The sequence below is a fragment of the Serpula lacrymans genome (assembly GCF_000218685.1).
Source record: "Serpula lacrymans var. lacrymans S7.9 unplaced genomic scaffold SERLAscaffold_14, whole genome shotgun sequence".
Taxonomy (NCBI): Eukaryota; Fungi; Basidiomycota; class Agaricomycetes; order Boletales; family Serpulaceae; genus Serpula; species Serpula lacrymans.
This window is the reverse complement of record NW_006763303.1, coordinates 594,718-617,289: the sequence shown is the minus strand read 5'-3', so window position 1 is coordinate 617,289 and position 22,572 is coordinate 594,718. Positions and strand designations below refer to the sequence as shown.

At 46.0% G+C, this 22,572-nt stretch overlaps 8 protein-coding genes across 8 annotated transcripts; 4 read left to right on the top strand and 4 right to left on the bottom strand.

Annotated features, from left to right (window-relative positions):
• Positions 1-176: 176 nt before the first annotated feature.
• Positions 177-672, top strand: SERLADRAFT_442433 (uncharacterized protein; the record flags this gene model as incomplete). Its single annotated transcript, XM_007322978.1, has 3 exons — positions 177-313; positions 376-544; positions 607-672. 3 exons carry the CDS (start codon positions 177-179, stop codon positions 670-672), a joined length of 372 nt encoding a protein of 123 aa, XP_007323040.1.
• Positions 673-925: 253 nt separating this feature from the next.
• On the bottom strand, positions 926-2,632 carry SERLADRAFT_373706 (uncharacterized protein; the record flags this gene model as incomplete). The annotated part of the gene is made up of 9 exons (XM_007322977.1): positions 926-1,034; positions 1,067-1,338; positions 1,392-1,560; positions 1,610-1,643; positions 1,704-1,862; positions 1,920-2,042; positions 2,117-2,190; positions 2,245-2,421; positions 2,490-2,632. The coding sequence occupies 9 exons, from the start codon at positions 2,630-2,632 to the stop codon at positions 926-928; spliced, it is 1,260 nt and encodes a 419-aa protein (XP_007323039.1).
• A 2,065-nt stretch (positions 2,633-4,697) lies between these two features.
• On the bottom strand, positions 4,698-5,321 carry SERLADRAFT_400500 (uncharacterized protein; the record flags this gene model as incomplete). Its single annotated transcript, XM_007322976.1, has 1 exon — positions 4,698-5,321. The coding sequence occupies one exon, from the start codon at positions 4,920-4,922 to the stop codon at positions 4,758-4,760; it is 165 nt and encodes a 54-aa protein (XP_007323038.1).
• Positions 5,322-7,018: 1,697 nt separating this feature from the next.
• On the top strand, positions 7,019-7,414 carry SERLADRAFT_400498 (uncharacterized protein; the record flags this gene model as incomplete). The annotated part of the gene is made up of 1 exon (XM_007322975.1): positions 7,019-7,414. One exon carries the CDS (start codon positions 7,066-7,068, stop codon positions 7,285-7,287), a length of 222 nt encoding a protein of 73 aa, XP_007323037.1.
• Positions 7,415-13,175: 5,761 nt separating this feature from the next.
• On the top strand, positions 13,176-13,784 carry SERLADRAFT_373705 (uncharacterized protein; the record flags this gene model as incomplete). The annotated part of the gene is made up of 1 exon (XM_007322974.1): positions 13,176-13,784. One exon carries the CDS (start codon positions 13,176-13,178, stop codon positions 13,782-13,784), a length of 609 nt encoding a protein of 202 aa, XP_007323036.1.
• Positions 13,785-14,491: 707 nt separating this feature from the next.
• Positions 14,492-16,491, bottom strand: SERLADRAFT_452978 (uncharacterized protein; the record flags this gene model as incomplete). The annotated part of the gene is made up of 9 exons (XM_007322973.1): positions 14,492-15,213; positions 15,272-15,358; positions 15,415-15,470; positions 15,538-15,613; positions 15,666-15,859; positions 15,909-15,982; positions 16,042-16,077; positions 16,129-16,295; positions 16,354-16,491. 9 exons carry the CDS (start codon positions 16,489-16,491, stop codon positions 15,106-15,108), a joined length of 936 nt encoding a protein of 311 aa, XP_007323035.1.
• Positions 16,492-17,054: 563 nt separating this feature from the next.
• On the bottom strand, positions 17,055-19,237 carry SERLADRAFT_442427 (uncharacterized protein; the record flags this gene model as incomplete). Its single annotated transcript, XM_007322972.1, has 11 exons — positions 17,055-17,347; positions 17,406-17,451; positions 17,510-17,686; positions 17,745-17,825; positions 17,878-17,980; positions 18,034-18,179; positions 18,259-18,363; positions 18,416-18,446; positions 18,513-18,648; positions 18,728-18,891; positions 18,957-19,237. The coding sequence occupies 11 exons, from the start codon at positions 19,235-19,237 to the stop codon at positions 17,055-17,057; spliced, it is 1,563 nt and encodes a 520-aa protein (XP_007323034.1).
• Positions 19,238-19,831: 594 nt separating this feature from the next.
• On the top strand, positions 19,832-22,038 carry SERLADRAFT_477716 (uncharacterized protein; the record flags this gene model as incomplete). Its single annotated transcript, XM_007322971.1, has 11 exons — positions 19,832-19,926; positions 19,985-20,049; positions 20,114-20,295; positions 20,351-20,607; positions 20,663-20,762; positions 20,829-20,863; positions 20,929-20,940; positions 20,990-21,081; positions 21,151-21,617; positions 21,694-21,976; positions 22,006-22,038. 9 exons carry the CDS (start codon positions 19,863-19,865, stop codon positions 21,394-21,396), a joined length of 1,053 nt encoding a protein of 350 aa, XP_007323033.1.
• Between the last annotated feature and the right edge of the window lie 534 nt (positions 22,039-22,572).

The window sequence follows — 22,572 nt, the reverse complement described above, 5'->3', positions numbered from 1 at the left end:
AATGAGGAAGGCTGCCGAATCAGGAAAGTCAGCTCACATGACCATTTCGCGCACATGGACCTCAAGTCAGACAGCAGAAACTTCATCAAGTTATCCGCAAGTGTTCACAATGTTCACGTTTGGAACAAGGAAACAAATACAAGGACATGAAAAAAAGGGCATGTGCATGAGGTGCAATGAGTCTGAAGTTCCGGTTTGCAAGGGAACACCTCTTCCAATCTGTTATGTCAAAGTGCCAACCTTCAAGGTCAAGTCGAAGATGCTGGAGCTCAAGCCTTGAGCTTTCCATCAAGTTCAAAGAAGAAATTTGGAAGTGAGTTGCCCAACCATTTATTGTAGTGCTAGCTTACAAAGGCTCAAATGAGTTCCCTACAGATCCTCCGATGCATCCTTGAGGAAACCGGACCTCAAGCTTCTGTCAAGTTCCAAGTCAAGGAGGCAAAGGTTTGGATCTCACAAACTGGGAGGATTGAGGGACTCCAAGCACATCAATCATGCGGCCTTGAAGAAACCGTACCTCAAGCCTTCTACTGACTTCAAGGAAGTAAGGTCAGCCCACAACTTGGTCATCTGCTAACCACGATGATCTGAATGACTGCTTTGCAGATCCTAAATTTAACAACAAAGATCCTCCACAATGTCGCAGGGTCCCCAGTAATGCGGGCACTGTGAGGATTGAAGGACTCCAAGCACACCAGTCACGCAGCCTTGAAGAAACCGGACCTCAAGCCTTCTACTGACTTCAAGTAAGGTCAGCCCAAAACTTGATCATCTGCTAACTACAAGGATCCAAACCACTTTTTTACGGGGATTCAGATTGGAGGCCGGTGTTTTGATAATAGATACTGTAATTATATATTCACAATTATAGACATTAAATTGCAAGAAAATGAGACATGTACTACAAGACAATAGCTAAGGCAAATCAATCCCAGGTTCCATCCGAATCGTCCGTCCATTCATATTCAAAGTCAGTCTCTGCTTCGTGTGATGAGTAGCATGCAACATTATGTGGTGCGCCTCCCACAACAGGTCTCCCTTGCTGGTGTGGTGGAAGAGGTATAACCGGCATGAAATCCAAGTCTTCTGCATTGTTGGAATAGCAGACTTGGCCAGCATGGCCTGGAATTCAGTGTCGTTCGGCTGGTTTTGGAACTGCTCGAGCAAGTGGACATAGATGTCCCATACATTGTTGCAACAAATTGGTGGGTAGTTTGCAGCATCTGAGATTGCGCAAGCTTGTAACGCAAAGGCTGGAGGTACTAAGTTAAAGACATGATGATCGGGGGGTGCATATTTTTTTCGCACTTCAGTGAGATAAGGCGGATGGATCTTAACCTGGACAAGCATGTATTTGAGATGACCAATGGAATCAAGGGAAACAAACTTACCACAAAGTCACGCAACTCAAATTTCTCTGGTTGATTGAAGATATCAATGGGGTGTCCGTGTGGAAGCAGCTTGTGTGAATTATGTCGGGGCTTTGTGCGGTTGAATCTGTCAACAAAGCGGTCGAGTTCCTGTTGTATCCAGGGGATAAATACATAGTGGAATACCAGCCTGCAAATAAGTGTCAGTCATACTATAGCCTAGATAGATGGAATGCGACCATTGGAGGGGATCATCTGCATCATATAGGCCCTCTTTGACCCCCCAGTCAATAAGTGACTCAAAACCCGGAGACCACTGTCTTCAAAGTTTACCCCAAAAGATCTCTGGCTTGATGTTGCAATGGGATCCTTTGAAACTATGCTGTAACATTTTGTCCAAAGCTGGGTCTTGCATGTATCGAAGGAGTGTGTGGTCATTTGCAATGCTATAATTTTCGGTTCCAGGGTCGCTTTGAGTGATTAGAGGCATCCCTGTGTTGTATAACATGAACATTAGCAATGGAACTTGTTAAAAAAAAGTGAACTTACCACCCAACCGCTCCATAATGTTGCAGTACCATCCGCATATTAGACGAGGATTGTGGTTTGTCCACCAAACTTTGAGCCAGAGGACATAGCCAGAACAGGGCTCAATTCCAACGTGAAAAAGAGCTGGAAGTGGCGCCATTTATTGTGCTGATCAAAGCACCACAGCTCATTAATGCCAGCTGTCCAGAAATAGCTACGTTTTAATTGGCGTCTTACTTGTCCTTGTACTTCTTCTGGATGGTGCAAGTTCATGTATTCTAGTATTACTCGCCTGTCAAAATATTATTTGAGTGTCCCAGTCGGTGTGGAGAATGGAACAATTTACTGAGGCACCATCACCGATTCTTCATGTCGCAATGTCTGTTTCATGTCATGTGATCCTTGATGAGGAAACCGTGCACGAACACGTTCAATAGCTAGCCCAATACTTTTAACTGAATGTCCCTGGCCCCGAGTGCTCTTTAAGCCCCACACCATCCTTTTTTTCTTCAATAATGAAAGGCTGTAGTTAACAAAACAAATGTGTCAGTCTAATGTATGCTAGCATCACACTTAGAAGGAAAGGTTCACAAAAAAGAATACTGCTCTGTGTCATAGTAGTCCTTGAGTTTAGTGATAATTTCTGGATTGGTATATCCCTCTGCTACAAATTGCTCCACCAATGGCCAAATTACAGTGTCAGGAGCTGTGTTAAAAGGACGTAAAGTGAGCATAATGTTACACTGAGATTCCTGCAAGCCTACCTGGAGTTACCTTATATCCATTGGTACCACGGGGATTGGGCATTGTCCTAGATGTAAACAAAAAGCAATGTGAAGGCTCTGTTGCCGGAAATAAGGCAACCTCAAAAATGAACTCACTGTGAACGTGCTGAAGGGCTATCCATTTAGCCGTTGTGCAAGCAATCACCAGTCACCTGTCACCTCTTCCTTGTTTGTTCCTCACTGATGCTACCTCAATCACCGTCTCCTTGTCTTTACTCAATCACAAGTGTTTGAGATTGCCCATTGGTGAGCTGCAATTCACCCTGATTTACATAGCCCTTATCTTTGTCTTTGTGCCGAGGAAATTCTTGCGAGGCCTGCAACTCGGACACAACATCACTTAACTCGGACTTGAATGTAACCCAAAGTATCCATATAAAATACAATAGGAGGGGAAAGGTATGTAATTTCGCTATCATGGATTTTACACCCACTACTGAAGGCCCCTCTTTTAAGACTTGTAATTGTTGTCGCACTGAGTTTGATAGGTCAATCCAGTTCTTGTACATCAAGGGCAGAGATGGGACCGGTCGCCACTGTTGCCCGGATTGTGCCGCTCATTATCAACGCAAGCGTGCTGAAGCTAGAGAAGACATTAATGGGGGCACATCAAATGGATCTGTTGGTATGTTTGTTTTATTTCTGTAATCTAATCTATGCTGATAAGGCGGCTTAATACTAGATTTCACAAAAGTAGCTTCCAGCACACGTGGCATTGATGCTACTTCGCGCCAAGCTCTTGTCAAAGCTTCCTCGGCAGCACAATGTGGCGGTGAGTAAAATTTCTGTCTCCCCTGTGCGTGGTAATAGCACTTACTGACACAATGTACTTGCAGAACAATCATTCCCCAAGCAGCATATTGGCATGGGCCATACTGCTTCAATGCCTCCACCTCATGTTCCCGTGTCTGTTAGTATCTCTCAAGCCATAGGTTGTGAGGAATCGATTTTTCTTATCGCATTCCCGTCATGTCGTGGTTAGCAGACTCAATCCCCGTCACTCCTCTTGCCCTTGGACTAGAGATTACAGCAGGTGTCTTATTACTTTTATCATTTTTCTTCTTATTCTCTCTTCACACTCACGTTCTATCGTACCTACGACGAGGTAGACTCGTTGTCGACCCTCGAGAAGATATCCAGATGACATAGTCACGATCCAGTGCTATGTCTGGGAATACTTTGGAGGAATATTGATAAGCGAAGAAGGTTGTGAGTCAGCGCCTTCTCATGGGCTTACTGATACAGCCAATCGTACATCCCTTACCAATACGCTTTCTCATACGATTAGTAAAGACGATAGATCGGACCACTTTCTTCCTTTTTTCTTATTGGTTAGCTAGCTGGTCAGACCACTTTCTCAGTACTCCCCTTTCTCGGTCTGACCATCGTCGTTCACTATATAGAGAAGTACATACTTGATGTATTGTTCTCCAGTTCAATATTAGTTTGGATTTGCGCTCTTACCGATACTCTTCATTCTCATACTCTGATTCACCGCCTTCAAGGAAGGACTTGACCAGACATTGGGCTTTGTTATATAGCTTCGTATTTGTTGCCTGACAAAATATTGAACTCACCTACCTCGAATCCTTTTCCAGAGCCCCTCTTTGGAAAACCGTTTCCTTACACCCTGAAAAAGACTGTCGTTGCCACTGCACCGGTCTAAACCTTCATCATCACCTTCTCCACCTCTCTACCATCCCTATCCCTCTCCTCACTATCGTCATCGACCTCTCACTATCCACCCCATTACACCTATTGTCGTTCAGTCTTCCCAAACTGGACGCCTTCTCTACCATCACCGCTCTCGTCCAATTCTTTGCGTTCTTTGCCATCATCAGGTACCTACAAACCGGACTCGACAGCGACGTCGTGTACCTCCATCGTGTCTACCTCCCAACAGCTCTCAGAAGAGTGGGTATCAGAAGCGGACCGCAGACACCAGAGAGATTTCCTCGCAACTCTCAACAAACCGCTCCCGGTCCTCCCCGTCCCTACCGAAGCCCGTACTCCAGACGTGGAAGGAACGGTCGAACAGATCACTGAGTTGTATCAAGACTCCTCTGCTTCGTCTTCACCAATCGATCTGATCGAGGATATCATCCTCGACATAAACGACGCACTCGCTCTCACCCAATCCATCTTTTACCATTCCGCCATCTGTAGGAGAAATTCTCGCAGTCTCGAGGAGATACTCCAACATCTCCGACAGAGCACGGAGAGAACTTTTAATCTTCATATCCCTGTGGCACGAACAAATTCCGTTGATAGACTACTTCGAGAGCCTAGTACGCCCGAGTTACGAGAACACTCAGAGGGTTAAGCTTTTGAAAGGAATAGCCAACGTACAAGAACGAAACCTGCAACTTATTTCGCAGAGCCACATCCCAGATCTCCTCGATCTTTATCGAATCCGCCCTCTCATTTTTCCAGACATACCCAGCCGCCTCCTCCCTTACGATTTCGAACACACCTTGCTTTGTGGCATTGTGTTAAGGAAGAGGCCTAACGAGGAACCTACCTACGATATCCCGTCCTCATTTTTTACATCTGACTACTACGACACCTACTCCGCCTCTCCTGTCAGTTACCAACCCATCCAGTACTTCTGCATCGGCAATCATCTAGACCACCTTTCTATTGTCCAATATCTGACACGACTTCGCCGAACTCTCTACCTCCCTGAAGTCCACGATCTTGACGCATTCGGGCCGCGGTTTGGTCTTCAACACAGCACTTCCATTATCATTGTCACGCCCTCTACTAAAGATCATATTCGACGAGTTGTTGCTGCGTTAGCACGATTTGATCAGCTCATCGCAACTGCTCAGAGGAAATCCCGTGACGGAGAAGACTACACGACCGAAATCGACAACATTCGACACGTTTCAGAATACGTTGACGAATATTACTGGATCCTAGAAATCCTCACTCCATTCGTTGTTAACCAACAATCTGATCACCCCGAACGTTTCATTGTTACAGTACTCCAAAGCGATTTCTGGGCCGTTATCAACCATAGCTCACGAACTCGTATCTATTCGCAATACTCTTACACCTACCAAGGTCGGAGAGGAGAAGCACCACTCATCCCGTCGGTTGAACAACTTTTTGCACCTTGCGCAGAAAGGATAGAACGAGAAACAGGAAGTTCATTAACAGATATACTTGGAGGAGAATCTAGCAGCGAAACCGAGTCGGAAAGTGAAGAGTCTACTCAAAGCGTAGAATACTGGAGACCCCGAGAAGCAGAAGGAGGAGACTTCCCTAGTAATTTTACGTTTGACCCAGACTTCGAGTAAATAAAAAAGGACTAGTTATCTAGAAAGACTTGTTATCTAAAAAACCCGTTATCTAACCCGTTGAAAATCTGGAGCCCTATCGAGAACCCCGTCCTCTGGTCACTCCCGACACACCTCCCCCACAATCTCTAGGAGCTGCTGCTGAAGCTCTAGAACCAGACGATCTGTATCAATCAGCAGGACCAGAAAACTTTCCTCCCCCACCTTCAACTCCGGAACCCGAAAACCAACCCGACGATTGGTTCGATCAGGAATCTTTGGACCTTGAACCTGATCTAGCAGCAGCAATGGCCGACGAAACAAATCAAGGAAGTAAAGCTGTCCTTGCCACTCCTCCATTCGAATTCATCGGTAAAAAGGAAACATACGTTGACTGGAAGAACGCTTTAGCAAACTACTTTTTCGCCTATCCCAGAAGTTTCCAAACCAATTCCTCCAAAATCCTCTTTGCACTATCCCGGATCTCGTCCGATAAAGCCAATGACGCCTGTCATACATGGAAGGCGAATTTCAACAACAAAACCGCAGTGCTAGGAGACCTATTTGCACCGCGAAATTGGGGAACTATCTCAGAATTCATCAAGGAGTTAGATAACGAATTCTTGGACCCCCATCTCAAGTTGAAAGCAGAGATTGCCCTTCACGATTACGAACAGCGAGAGATGACGGTAGACGCATATTTTGGAGGACTCGAATCCAAACTCATGGAAGCAGGATTACCACCAGACGCAGATGAAAGTTATCCGTTCATTCACAGTATCCTTCGCCGCAACCTCTCTCAATTCCTTCGTGATCGTATCTCGCAACAGGAAAACCTACCCACCACGTACTTAGAGTGGAAGGCAGCAGCAAGGAAATGGGAACAGCGAAATGAAGAGCTTAATCTGGAAAGGAGGAGAGATAAACCACCTCAACAGAGGCTGCCAACTCAGTACCAACGATATCAACCGCGCTATCAGCAGAACCGAGACTACCCTCCGCCACAGTATCGACAGACAGTACCGCGAACAGAGACGCGAAGACCACAATATATCCAACAGCGACCGTATTATACTCCATCTCATAGACCACCGCCCCAGAATGCAGTCCATCCAAACACAGCAGGAACGTTTGGAGGATCAGGTGTACCTATGGAGATTGGGAGTTCCAACACGCAGAGACAACATCGGCCCAACCCGAATGTTACTTGTTACAACTGTGGCGAACGAGGCCACATTGCTAGAAATTGCCCACATGGAAAGATGGCAATACGATATATGGAAACGGAGGAAACCAAAGACACTCCCACTACATCATCATTAAAAGAAATCGAAGCACCCCCGAAGGATTTTCAGAAAGGTCAGGAGTAAGCACGGACTCTCTGACCCGAAATGTTGTAATTAACCCTCGTATATTACCAACGACTGCAATGAAACGAGTTGATCAACATCTACGTGCTGTAACTGAAACCTACGCAAAGCCACATTCACCGGAATGGTTGGCCAGACGAATCAAAGACCAGAAACCAGAAAGAGCAAGAGCTCTGTTACGAAACTGGGCCCATAAAGATCACTACAAGCATATCACCCTGCAGGCGATACAGATGCTAAAGAACCACGACGAAGAGAACATTATAGAACGCATCCATGCTTACACCTCGTCGCACAACCCTACGTCAAAACGAAGCCTCCACGTCATTTCTCAAGTCACTACCATAGACGACAGACAGACATTCACCGTCCCAACCCTTATCGACTCTGGTTGCACCAACTCGGTTATCGATCGAAGCCTGGTTGACAAGTATACCCTCAATACTACGCCTCTGCCCATCCCTCTTGACGCTGCAGGAGCCGATGGTCGATCCCAGAAAGTAACACACTATGTCACTCTTCACATCAATGTGAAAGGGAAAGAACATTTGATAGATGTCATCGTAGCATCTCTACTTTCACCACGCATACTGCTTGGATACGACTGGTTGATACTGACGAATCCAACAATTGATTGGCGGACCAACAAGATTACCTTCCCTGCTGATGATCCGGAGTATCATCCTGAAGAAGGGGATAAAGTTCTAGCCGTCGATCTTGAAACACGAATTATGGAGATAACACAGCTAGAACTGAACGCATTCGCCACTAAAAGTCAACAAATCGCCGAATCCTCCGAAAAGGCAAAGTCAAAGCTTACTTTCCGAGATGTCGTTCCTCCAATCTACCATGAATTCGAACCCGTTTTCACCAAAGAATCATTCGACAAACTTCCCCCGAAACGTCCTTGGGACCATGCAATCGAGTTAATACCCGAAGCTAATGGTCTTGACTGTAAAACGTACCCTCTTAGCCGAGACGAACAACACCATCTAGACGAATTCCTTAACGAAAATCTAACAAGTGGACGAATTCGAGTATCCAAATCACCTTACGCATCACCATTCTTCTTTATCAAAAAGAAAGATGGCTCACTACGCCCTGTCCAAGATTATCGCAAGCTGAATGAGCTTACCATAAAGAATCGCTACACCCTCCCCCTCATATCCGAACTTATCGATAAACTCAAAGGTGCCAATTACTTCACAAAACTAGACGTACGATGGGGATACAACAACGTCCGAATCCAAGAAGGAGACGAACACAAGGCCGCTTTCAGGACCAATCGCGGCCTGTTCGAACCCCTCGTCATGTTTTTCGGACTTACCAACTCGCCAGCAACCTTCCAGACCATGATGGACCACCTCCTAAGAGAACTGATCACGGAAGGAAAAGTTATTGTATATTTAGACGATATTATGATCTTCACGGAAACACTCGAAGAACATCGTCAAATAGTCACCAAAGTCCTCCGTATCCTGCAACAAAATCAGTTGTATCTTAAACCAGAGAAGTGCGAATTCGAGAAACAGGAAGTCGAGTACTTAGGCATGATCATCTCCAAAGACACTATCCGTATGGATCCGTTAAAAGTCGCAGCGGTCGCTGACTGGCCCGCACCAAAGAACAAAAGGGAACTCCAATCATTCTTAGGGTTCTCCAATTTCTATCGACGATTTGTTAAAGACTACGGACGAATTGCGAAACCACTCACTGTGCTCACTGGAAAAGTTGACTGGACCTGGAAAGACGAACAAGAGACGTCCTTTGAAACGTTGAAGAAAACGCTTACTACTGCCCCCACCCTTGCTATACCAAACGACGACGACCCATTCAAACTAGAAACCGACGCCTCTGACTTCGCTGTAGGAGCCGTCCTATCCCAGAAACAAAACGACAAATTCAGACCCATAGCATTCCTCTCGAAAGCCCTTACCCCTGCAGAACGGAACTATGAAATTTACGACAAAGAGATGCTCGCAGTCATGACGGCGTTAGATGAATGGCGACATCACCTTGTAGGATCGAAACACCCCTTCACCATCTTCACAGATCACCAAAACCTCCTCTACTTCCGTCAACCGCAGAAATACAATCGACGCCAAGCTCGATGGTCATCCCAGCTTGCAGATTATAATTTTAAGATGGAACACGTCAAAGGAAATCAGAATACGAAGGCCGACCTGTTAAGCAGACGGATCGATCATCCTAAAGGCACAAACGATAACGAAGATCAGATACTTCTCCCAGACGTACATTTCGAATTACTTGACACCAACGAAGGATACCTACCAGATATACGTCAAAGCTTCCAGAAACAAGACGACGTAGTAAGGAAGAACTTGAAAGAGAAGCCGGATACCTGGAAGATGAAGGATAGGATCGTCTGGATCAAAAGAGAGTCCGCGACGAGTTCCTACCCGATCCCTTTAGCTGACCGAGTATACGTTCCCCGAAATCACGAACTAAGGGCGCGAATATTGAAAGATCATCACGACGAAGCCCTAGCCGGGCACCCAGGAGAAAGAACGATGTTTGAACGAGTGAACCGAGAGCTCTGGTGGCCGAGTCTTCGTACAGATATCAGACGGTATGTACGAGGGTGCGAGAGTTGTCAACGCACCAAGGCACACCGGACAAAGACTAACGCCCCTCTACACCCGAACCCGATACCAGATCGGCCTTGGCAGGTTATCACCACCGATCTCATAGGCGCATTACCGGAATCCAAGGGCTACACCGCCGTTCAGGTCTTTGTTGACCGATTTAGTAAAATGGCCCATTTCGTCCCCACCTTCGTCACTCTCGACTCGGCCGGTTATGCACGTCAACTCCGAGATAATGTAATACGACTCCACGGAATTCCTGAAAAGATCGTCTCCGATCGAGGTCCTCAATTCATGTCTCGATTCACAAAAGACTTCTACGACCTAATGGGGATAACACCAGGCCTCTCTACAGGCTATCACCCTCAAACAGACGGACAATCCGAACGGATCAACCAGGATCTAGAGCACTACCTCCGCGTTTTTATAAATCATCGACAAGATGACTGGGCAGACTGGCTCTCCATTGCTGAGTTTACATACAACAACCACCTCCATACCGCAACGAATCAAACACCCTTCTTTTTGAACTATGGGTTACACCCAAGAACGAATATCACCACCACGTTATCCCCTCGCTCCGCTTCTGCAGCAGAATTTAGCGAACAAATGAAAAAACTCCACGATATCACGAAATCCTCCCTTCTGGTAGCAAACGAGAATCTGAAGAAGTATTACGACCGTAAGAAATCCCCCTCCCGGGAGTACCAAGCTGGCGACAAAGTCTGGTTAGAAGGGCATAACATCACAACGGATAGACCAATGAAGAAATTAGACGATAAACGCTTCGGACCTTTCAAAGTCACCCAAAAGGTCGGACCCTCCGCCTATCAACTCGATATCCCTAAAAGTTGGAAGTCCATTCATCCCGTGTTCAACGAAGCCATCCTTTCCCCATACCACGCTCCCGAATTCATCAATCAACCAATTTCCTCGCGACCACCACCCGAGATCGTGGAAGGGATAGACGAATACGAAGTAGAGAGTATAATCGCTTCCAGACCGACCAAACTGAAAGGTAGTAAACTCGACTACCTCATTCACTGGCATGGTTATCCAGTCTCCGAACGAACTTGGGAACCCGACACCAATCTTACGCATGTCGCTGATTTACTCGCCGCCTTCCATAAAACAAATCCAGCCGCCCCTCGGATTATTACCGCTTCTCTCCACTTCCGTCCTTACGAAAACTACACCGCCACTTCCAAACCTCCCATGCTCTTTGATTGGATTAGTAACAAGTTCCAAAGTGCCGCATCCGGACTCATGAGGACACGAGTCTTATAAAAGGGGAGCTAATGTGAGGAATCGATTTTTCTTATCGCATTCCCGTCATGTCGTGGTTAGCAGACTCAATCCCCGTCACTCCTCTTGCCCTTGGACTAGAGATTACAGCAGGTGTCTTATTACTTTTATCATTTTTCTTCTTATTCTCTCTTCACACTCACGTTCTATCGTACCTACGACGAGGTAGACTCGTTGTCGACCCTCGAGAAGATATCCAGATGACATAGTCACGATCCAGTGCTATGTCTGGGAATACTTTGGAGGAATATTGATAAGCGAAGAAGGTTGTGAGTCAGCGCCTTCTCATGGGCTTACTGATACAGCCAATCGTACATCCCTTACCAATACGCTTTCTCATACGATTAGTAAAGACGATAGATCGGACCACTTTCTTCCTTTTTTCTTATTGGTTAGCTAGCTGGTCAGACCACTTTCTCAGTACTCCCCTTTCTCGGTCTGACCATCGTCGTTCACTATATAGAGAAGTACATACTTGATGTATTGTTCTCCAGTTCAATATTAGTTTGGATTTGCGCTCTTACCGATACTCTTCATTCTCATACTCTGATTCACCGCCTTCAAGGAAGGACTTGACCAGACATTGGGCTTTGTTATATAGCTTCGTATTTGTTGCCTGACATAGGTTACACTCATAACCACAACTTCCACACCCACCACCGCACAAAAATGCTGGCTTCTACAGTGGCTCCTCAATGTCAGGTCACAATTCAGATTGCTCTACATCATGTGAAGGATGAAGGAAAGTCTGGGACAGAGTTGGTTGGGGTGAGTTCATGGCTTTTATTTTGATTCTTGAGGACACTCGCTCATATTTTGGGTTGAGAACATTGAGCGGGATATTTCAGTACCACTCTCCATCAAATGCGGCCAACTACATGACACTATCATAGAAAACCTGAAGTGTCTATGGGTTGTCTGGTCTTGTGACCATTGGTTGGCGCTCGAGTCACTACAAATGCTCAAGGCTCCGTTACTACTCATTTATGACCCTGAAGAGCCTCAGCAGTACTCCAAGTGACTAATCCTCCACAACTTCTTTTTTCGCGCCTCTGGTAAAGACTTTACACCAAAGTTTTTGCCAAACGTCAAAGTCTCCATCGTCCTCCTGATGTTGAAGGAAGATTTTGAAGATGTCTTGCTGTGGAAGGAAGAAGATAAGCATGCCAAAGCACACTTGTGCAATGAAGATGCTCAGAGTCCGGGGATCTCATCTGGTGAGGATGATGATGTTGGTGGTCCAATGGATAGGGTTAATACTTCTTGTTATGTATTATTTTGCTATGCTCATACTATTATTCTCATAGATATTTCTTGCAGCAACATCAGGCGGAAAACAAGCCAGAAAAACTCGTGCAAAAGAGACATCAGTGCAGTATCCTCCTCCCACACGTGGCTCTGTGCCCGTTCACCAGAAAATACCAGCCGGAGAACAGGTATGTCCCTGGGTTTTATATAATTACAAATAATACTTACTGCTTGCAGGTACCTAGTAATCATGTAGATACGGAGATGACAACTTCAACCTCAAGCTTATTTCATAGCAGGGCACAACCACTACCCGAACTACGCCCCCTCACTCCCTTGAGTTCCAGCATCCAATCTCTGCCTTCTAGGATACTCTCTATGGATACCCCACCCCTGGATGTCCCACCATTTAGTGTGCCGGACAAAGCTGTTCTTCAATGTGTGATGATGGCTCAAGGGGATGTTCAGCGCCTGGCAAAGCCTATTTGTAAGTGGAACACCCTCTTTCATGAATATGTACTAATACAACACTGAAATAAGCACCAACATAGGAGTGTATGTGCTGTTCCTGGTACCCTCAACCCCATTTACAGACCTCCTCAAGAAATGAGTCCCTTTTGGCGTCATGAACCAGGTTAATCGCCCCATAGTGATATTGACGGTTGACTGTAGTTCCAAGGCAATGCTTGGACCGGCTGGAAGCTTCAAAACGTGTTATCCGGCGTTGTTAGAACGAAGTGAAATGTTGCAACCAGAGGACAACATTCTGCAGGTGGAAACCATAGTGGCTAAGTGTTGCTTTTACAGAAAACAGGTAGAGGGGGCCGAAGTGAGCAAGACCCCATCAAGTCCTTCGGGTGGGCGCAAACGGCTGGCTGTTCAGGACGAGCTAGTGAAGATGCTTGACGAAGCCAATTGTCTTTACTGGGCAACGAGCCTAATGACTTTAGTGTATAATTTCATTGACGACAAACTAATTTGCAGGCCCCTCGTCTATTCTCCCCCAATTATTCCTCGCCTCTGTATTGTCCACACTGCTTTAGCCATCCCCCAAGATACCAGAGAGTCACACAATGCCGTGTATCTTCTGGAAGAAAGGATTAGCGGCCAGTTTGTCAAGTATATCAACAACAACTGTGCAACTCCTCGCCATAGCCTTGCCCCAGCCAAACTGGAGATCGCAACATTCCTGTGTTTTGCACAACACGCACAGTATCATTTCTCGCAAGGTCTTGTCTTTGTTTCAGATTTTCAAGGTATGTTATTTTGTCTCTTTCTATCTCTTACTTAGTTTTGCTTCTCAGGGTCCAGTAAAATCCTGACCGACTGTCAGATTATCACAACCAAGTCAGTCTTTTTTTCCTATCAAGTTACCAGCTCTCATCTTTGCCCCCAGTGAGTTTGCAAATAACTTTGGTGAAGGAAACTGGACGGCAACTCTGGACAACTTCCCATCATTGCACAAATGCAATGAATATTGCTTATATTTTGGACTCCCTTCCTTAGCAATAGCGGTATGTTTTGAACTCAATTGATGTATACTCCTCTAATGCATTTTATGTACATTTTTGTAGGGGTCTGCTACGATAAAGAGAGCACTACAGGAAGTCGAGGCAGACATTATGTCTAGTCGTGTTCATGGCTAAGAGTGTTTCTTTGTTACGTATGCTTTTGTAGAACATAGATGATGCCCATGCAATAAACCGCTATAGTGAAGCACACATTTGCTCGATCCCGAAAATCACGAACTCACGAGCTCTGATCAAACTCTGATCAAATTTTGGTTATTAGGGATAGATTTACAGTGTAGCTACGGGGTTTGAAAAATATAATGCCGGACTTCGGCTTGCCTCCAAAATCGAACCGTAACCAAACGACCACCGTAAGATTGAGCACCCAGTGAGCGGTAGTAAGGAAAAAACCTCGTCGTGTGATGGTGTGACCTGTAACTAATAACATGGCCACAGATCCGCATAACTGTGCAGTACTAAAATTTCTATGGCTGTCGCACTATAGTCAACTAACCAAGCCCTGTCATTCAGCTCTGATAATCTGGCCATACAATGTTGCTAATTTGGTGGTCATATAACGGTATAGCAACCCTGGTGCCGTGGATAACACGTGAGTTTTTATTTTATTCTTGTTTTATGACTTTATCACTTGTCGCCACAGTTGCCACCCACGTTTTACGGGCAGTCACATATTGTAAGTTATTATATTATCCGTGTTTACTGATTCATCCAGGTATTCTCGCTTTTGCACCGGCATTATCATCTCTTGTTTCCTGCTCGTTGATTACTTTTCTGTTTTTTCAATGTAAATATAACAAATACAGGCTACCACATATGAGAATAAGCACAATATACTACATTCATTTTTACAGATATGGTCATGCCCTTAGGAATATTCAAAGAGACCTATCGGAATTGTCGGTCGTTGAAAGAAATCCGATGCCGTCGCCGGCATTCCAACCGTAACCAAATGACCACCGTAGGTTTTCGCATCGTCTACATTTCCGTCCAACTCGACTCGCACAACAATTCAGTGATCCGTTCGGCTCTCACATCATAAAGCTAACGGGTCGCACACCACATATGCGTATTTCCGAACCACTATACATCTTGAACTTGTTCCTCCAGCCATGTCCAAAGCTCCTTTCCAAGTTGAAGATCTTGTGTGCTTGCGACGGGTCTACCCACCCTTGCCCATGGTATGAGATACTAAGACCGATTTTTAGCTGTTCCGTGTGGTGTGAGTGAGGAAAACAGAAACATTTACCTTTCCATTCAGCGAAGCGCCATCCGGTATAGTCCCAGCGTACAGCTGCGTGAGCGCACCGTATGACACGTCATACAGCAGAACATCCTGCATCAAAGTTGATAAATTAATTCATACTGGACTTTGAGTGAGAAGATACTTGCCACTAGCATAGTGAACAGATTACTGCTGTGGCGTGATAGTTCCGTCCTGATGCCTCCTATACCGCGCAGACGTGAATCGTTTCACTTCAGCAAGATTTGATGTTATTCCTCCGTAATACTTACCTGGGTTGAGGGCCGTAGATACTATGCCTTGTTGCCCGTAGCGACGTGTTAGTTCAGCTGCGAACACAATGTTTCCCTGCGGCGAACATCAACGCGGTATACAGGAGAAATTTGAAAGCTGCACACACCGTCTTACTCTGCCCATATAATCTCGCCGAAGACATCTCCCTCCGCGCAGGCGAGTCTTTAAATGTGTTGAAGTGAAGGCCGCTAAGGTGGTGTGCCGAGGAGGAAGTGTTAACAACGCGTGCGATACCATCCGGTGAAGACTTGGCTGTTGATAATAGGACCGGCAACAGAAACTTTGTGAAGTAGAAGTGTCCTAAGAGATGCGGGAGTAAGAATTGGACGTTACTTGGAACTAATTTTACCTAAAACGTTCGTCCCAAACTGAAGGTCATATCCATCCTCAGTCACTAGATTGACAGGGCAGTTGGCCACGCCTCTGAGATATGGACACCGCTGTCAACAATCTGAGAGGAGACACACATGAAGGAGACTCACGCATTGTTGAACAGGACGTGTAACTTTGTTTCCTGACTATCAAAAACATCAGCTACACATAACCACATCTAGGAAACCTCCACTCACTTCAAAAAATACTCCGCACCGGCCTTGACACTTTTCAGACTTGCCAGGTCCAACCTGAGAACGTGCACCTCCTTTCCAGTACGTTCTAACAACTCTTTAGCAGCGTATTCGCCTTTCTTGTGGTCTCGGGAAGTGATATACACTCGTGCGTTCTTGAGAAGTAATACCTGCGGTGAACATTGTCCAGTTTGCATTCAATGCTCATATATCAATTATACAACGTACCCTAGCGGTTTCCTTCCCAATTCCAGTATTCCCACCAGTAACAATCACTACCTTTCCAGTCATGTCGGGAATATCATCGATGCCAAACTTTGATGTAGGGGGAAACGTCTCTTGAACTAGGGACCAGAAATTTCCCATATTGAAGATTGAGGCCACACGAGAATAGCTGTTGTAGAGGGATGAGATGACACTCATAGTATCATGAAGAATCACATTATATTCAAACCGCTACCTTCATTTCGATTTCGTACGTTGCTACCAATGCCGGCCATACATGCAACGCGTTCAAGTCGTTCAACATGCCGAGTCCTCGTATTAATAGCGGCTGGCAATACAAAGTCGGCCACATAGAGCTATACTCCCATCGGAATTAATGGATGTCACAGGCTAATACGGCATCTTTGCCGTGAGTAGTCGTGTACTGGTTTGACGGAAGCTTCAAAGCGTTAACCTTCATGGAACCTTGAAGTCCGAGGACTTTTGTCATCAGCAATCGCCGGTCCTGAACGGCCTATACCTATCCTATCACAACGAAGCCCATACAACAATTTGAACGCCAATGGGTTTTTTGTAAAGTATAACCCTACGTTAGGTATATTTCAAACTAAGCACTGATACAATGAGCCAGATCGTTATGTGGAGGCTCAAGCATGAAATGGACAACTCACAAATATCCACATTATCATCGTCGTAACCAAATCCTACACCAAACCAGCATCACATATCATCTTAGCCTCCCTGTGAATCGTCTCGATATCCTTCAAAATCGCCTGTCCCATCTCGACCTTTTCCGATTTTCGCGCAAGTAGCTTGCTGGCCTGATCGTGTGCCAGCCTTGAATCACGGGTATAGTTGGCTGGGGGAAGGCGAGATGAGAGCGCAGCCTTTTTGTTGAGGAAAAGAGCAGGGAACGAACCGATGAGCAGCGAGTCTTCGTCACTGGTATGTGGTTTATTAATCTGCACTCCTACGAGGAACGTCTCCGCATCATGCACTACACCAATCCGGTTTTGAATACCCCCTAAGGCACATATCGTAAAGCGCACACATACCTCTTCTTATTTTCTTTTCTGTCACTTCAAGTACATATTGTTGCGTCTTTGAGTGACTCGATGAGACGCCCCTAAACAGCTCGAGCAAACGCATATTGACGTACCACATTGCCTAATACTCCACATTCTTCTTGTATCCGCAGACTAGTGGTATCAGGCTTATTAACAGCAACATCGGTAATGTGTTGTGAAAGCGCGCTGATATACCCCTTCGTCAAAGGCGCCTCATCCTGCAGTGCGGCTCGCAAAGCAGCAGAAGTGTGAGTACTGAAAGTGTATAACTGTAGATCGCGATAACGAGTCTGAATTGAATAAAAGGAACAGAATTTTTGTACTGACAGATGCAAGATGATGATCGCACAGAAATCCCAGTGCAATAGAACGATCATATACCTCCTGCAACAGTTTTTGCCTCGCGTTCTAGAAAAGCAAACGTTAATTCTTAATTGGCCACATAAGCTGGGTCTCATACTTTAGATGCCAGTGCCTCAGCAGGGTCCGTTGCCTTGACGTTGTCGGAAGAAAAATGCACTTTGCTTCTGGCGTTCGCATGCGCAGAGGCTTTGACATGCTGGCTACAAGCCAAAATTGAAACATCATTACACTCATGAGGCGGGAATTTACTCACAATAGTGCCTCCACCCTTTCGTCAGACTCTACAAGGTTTTCCGACCTAGCTATAGCTTTGCGAAGGCGAAGCTCGAGTTTGTTTGAATCTTGACCTTGTCCCTGAGAAGCAAGATTGCTGAGATATATATGATGGGCATGTAGCCGCTAGAGGTGGATAACGGAAAAGAAAAAGGGAGAGTGTTAGAATCAGCATCCTGAAAACTAAACTAGTAATATTGATTACCGTCAAAGCGTCTTTAGTATGGCTTGTCTTCATCAGCTTGTGAGAGGGTAGCCGTTGTTTGATGACCTGCTGAGTAAGGACAGGAGCCGTTCTCTTAGAACCATTCTAGAAGCCGTATTAGCGCGACTAACAGTTTGAGTGGGTAGAACGAAATTACTACTTGTAAGCTCCGCTCCTGCACACGTTGCCTTCACCCATACAAAAATACAAGTCATCACATCAGTTCTCGTCAAAGGAAAAACTCTACCACTCACCTAAACTCCTTCAACAACCCCTCCATCGCCTCAACCCGTTCCTTTCTCGCCCTTTCCTTCCTCTCTAGAGCCAACAGCAGCAAATCAACGTGGCGTTCGCGGACCAGCACTCCCTCAAGCCGCCTCACCTCTTTTTCTGCAAATCACAATCACAATCGGGAGTGTTCTCAGTACTTCCGAGCCTTGCTGCACGCCACACACGAGGGAAAGCTTACCATCTGAGCATAGCGCGGCTTCCCGCTGCCTTAGCTGCACCTCCAGACCCTCAACCTCGCGTCTCGCGCCTTCAAGCCTCGAAGAAGCCTTCCGCATCTCCATTCTCGCCGCTCCCATCCCATCCCCAGAAAGCCTCCTCCTCGAAACTTCGTCGCTAAGCAGTCTACACGCGATGCAATCCAGGAAGATAAAATGTTTATCATAAAAACAAAGAAATAAGACGCTCACTCGTCCAACTTTGTCCTAACCACCCCCACACCGCTCCTCCCTCTCACACTCTCCGCAAGGAAGAACAACGCCTCTCCAAAAGCACCTTTTGTAAGTCTCCCCAACTCCTCTTTTGATACAGGCGGCGCGCCGAGAAGGGCGAGGCGTGCATGTAGTGCGTCCACGTCCATCTCCGCTTGCATCATTGGCGCCTCCCGACTAGTCCCAGCCCCCGCCGTCCTTGAAGTTGAAGGTGCAGCAGCGGCAGCCTTTGGCTGTGGAATTCGAGATGCTTTTGACATATGGATTTTGTGGATTCGCGTGCAAGTCTGATAAGAGAGGACACAGAGAAAGATTAAAACGATGGTGTTGTCGTGTTTTCACTGGTTTACGAGCGAGGTTATGAACATATGTAACTATATGCTTTGTGGTCTTGTGCCGAAACCGATGAAAGGAGAAGCAAGCCAGGTCCCGCGTCAATTGCCAGTCTGAGTGTCGCGGAGTCTCGTACCAAGTATCATGATCACTGGCACTATATTAAGTATACTATGCCTGGACAGCTGTTGATAACGGTACATCAGTTGATAATGACCTTCCATGGGCAGAAAACTAATTTTTGGACAAATCATTTAATATTTATCTATTTGAATTCTTGCTAGGGAAGGAGGAGAATTCTAGAAAGGAGCGTAGGCACCCTCAGTCACGGTCGTGTTGCAGACTCTGTTTTACTACCGCGTCTATTTATGAGCGCTAATAAACTGGCACCTACCAGTAAAAATGATCATGTGACCACGCTCCTCAGCGCTTATCGCACAAAAGACAGAACTTATAGATAATGTATGTCTTGGGGCCCATGACCCGAACTTAGCCAATGCCCTCACTACCACCTCATCATAAAGATGATACAAATTCCTCTTTCGACAATCCATGGCCACCTGTCAAGACTGTCTCAGAAAGCCTGCGGAGTCTCCTGCAGCTAGCTTTGCCCTTGGTCCGTGCAGACTCCGTTGTTACAGGAGATATTCAAGTCACGAAATCGATCGATGCAGACTTTACAGTATACAATAGTGTAGAGGGGAAGGCTGGCATATGCGCTACCTGGCTTGGTCACGCCGTGAGTATCTGTAGACTCTTAGAACGTATAGTCGCAGCGGGTCTGAAATATGTTCCGAACACAGGGATTTCTCGTGCAGCTCCCTGCTCGTGGATATGTAAAACCTGTGCATATCATTTTTGACCCGATTTTCGCAGAGTCTGCATATCCGTCTAATGTGTTCAGGGGTTTACGCAGACGCCTTCCTGCGCCATGTACTATCGATCTCCTTCCTGAGATTGATTTCGTCGTAATAAGTCATAATCAGTAAGTCCATATCTTGAACTATGCAGCAGCATATGTGATTCTTTAACGCTTTTAGTTATGATCACTGCGATACGGATACCTTATTGGCCATCTGGAAGCGATCAACGCCTGATAGGCCTACTCGGTTTCTTGTTCCACTTGGAGTTCGGGTCACCTTGGTAGCTGTAGGCATTCCCGAGTCTCAAGTTTTAGAGCTGGATTGGTGGGATTCTATCGCATACCCGTCGTATTCTTCCTCCTTCTCACCTGATGCTCAACTTGACCATGCCTCCGACCTTGTATTCACATGTACTCCATGTCAGCACACTAGTGGTCGGCTTTTATTCCAGCTATATGTCTTATTGTGCTCATGGCTATCACTGTTTAGGAAGAGGTGTCTTCGATCAAAAGGGCTCCTTATGGTCAAGTTGGGTCCTTCAGCAGAAATCGACAAACGGTGACCCCGTGGCTTCAGTGTATTTTGCAGGGTCCGTCTTCTCTTTTAACGTGATTGAGTATACTGCTCACACTGGAGTGTCATTATCGGCTCTTAGAGATACGGGATACCAGACAGCAAGCGGACCCTGCCGTTAGTATCAACCGATTTCGTATATTTTCATTCATCTGCACTCACGTTTGTCTTACAATTCAAAGCTGCTTTTCAAGGTATTCACCTCCTTTCACCTTCAAGCCATTAACTTACACAGGTTTGTAGAGATCGGTGAAAAGTTCGGGCCCTTTGACCTCGCAATGATTCCTATCTGGCGAGGTGCCACCCTAAGTTTTCTGGGGCAAATAGGCTATCGAGTGCGTGTTGTTAACTTTTGTGACATTGTTGTCTCTTTCAAGAGTTTAACGCTATGATGCTGTGTCCAGCTCGCAGACGAAACCCATCTCGCAACCACTCACGCCTCGCCAGAAGATGCCGTCTTACTCGCGCAAGACGTACGAGCTCGTCACTCGCTTGCAATGCATTTTGCCACCTGGGCAGGGAGTGACGATGAGGCGGTGGAACCTCTCGTGAGACTTTGCCAAGCACGAAGTGGTGACTGGAAAGAGGAAGGAGGGTTTGGTGCAATTGATATCGGTGAAACTGTTGTTGTACCTGTGAATTCTAGCTGAGTTTTGGTGTTCGATCGAGTCATCTGTAATACTCTATATTGAAATAAGGGAAACAATAGATGAGCTGCACTCGCCTCTGTAAGCGCGTTTGTCTGCTTCCACCGATTTGTCACCTCCTCCCTGAGTGCGACCCAATTGTCCGCCTCCACGAACATATCGTGCTGCTCATAGGCTTCGGGGTCCTGGGCAACGAAAGCGCCTTCCTTGATATAATTGATTATGTGCGTTAATCCACATTCTTGTGCAAAATATTTCTATGTCTCACACCCTGAACTTTTACATCGGTATTACTGAAAGGAGGTTGCCGTCCTACGTACACGATAAACGTACGCCAAACCTTTGTTTCAGCATCAAGTTTTACATGTTGATGCTCGGAATGCGTTGCCTGGTCTGTTTTCTCGGTCGACATGGCGGGCGAGAATGATGAGATATTAATCAAGCGGGGACCTATACAACGCGATGTGAATACAACAAAATTATTTGCGATGACCGGCGCAAAATATGGAACAGAGGAAAGGAAAAGGATTGGAATATGGATGCGGCCCGTTACGAGAAGAAAAGGCAAGCCTTAGAACTTTATATGTCCGATCCATAATGGTACTGGATATCAAAAAATAAAGCGAGGTTGATTGAAACCAGAAATCAGAAATGCATCAAGCATTCGTTATTACATGGGAGATGTGACAATCACATGCATCATCTCCTTGGACATGTGGAGCCACACGAAACGACGTCGTCCATTCCGCTTACTGTGCTTTTCTTGAACCATTTTGCTTTTCGCCCTCTCGAACACAATAAGACAAGTGGACTCTCCTAGCCTACATGTGCACTCAGATACTTTCGTTGTCTTGTTTCTGTCACACCTTGGTAGATGCAAGCTAGTAAGGGATTCGCCTTGATTCAGTGGAGTCTCTGTGGAGGTCTGAGTAAGTGACTGATCTGATCAACCACTGTATGGTCGAGGAGGGATCGGAAGTGAAGGTGAATAGAGCAGGGGTGAGTGAGTCCCCAGACCAGTCTGTACAATCAGGGCACCGGTGATTTTGGAATCGGATCGAAGGCAGAGAGGGTATAGCGGAAGGGTGTACTGCCTCTGCGAACCTTTTTGCTACCCTGCGGAGAGTGGGGATCGGGAAGAGAGTAACAATTCACCAGTTCAAAAATTCAGGTTTGGAT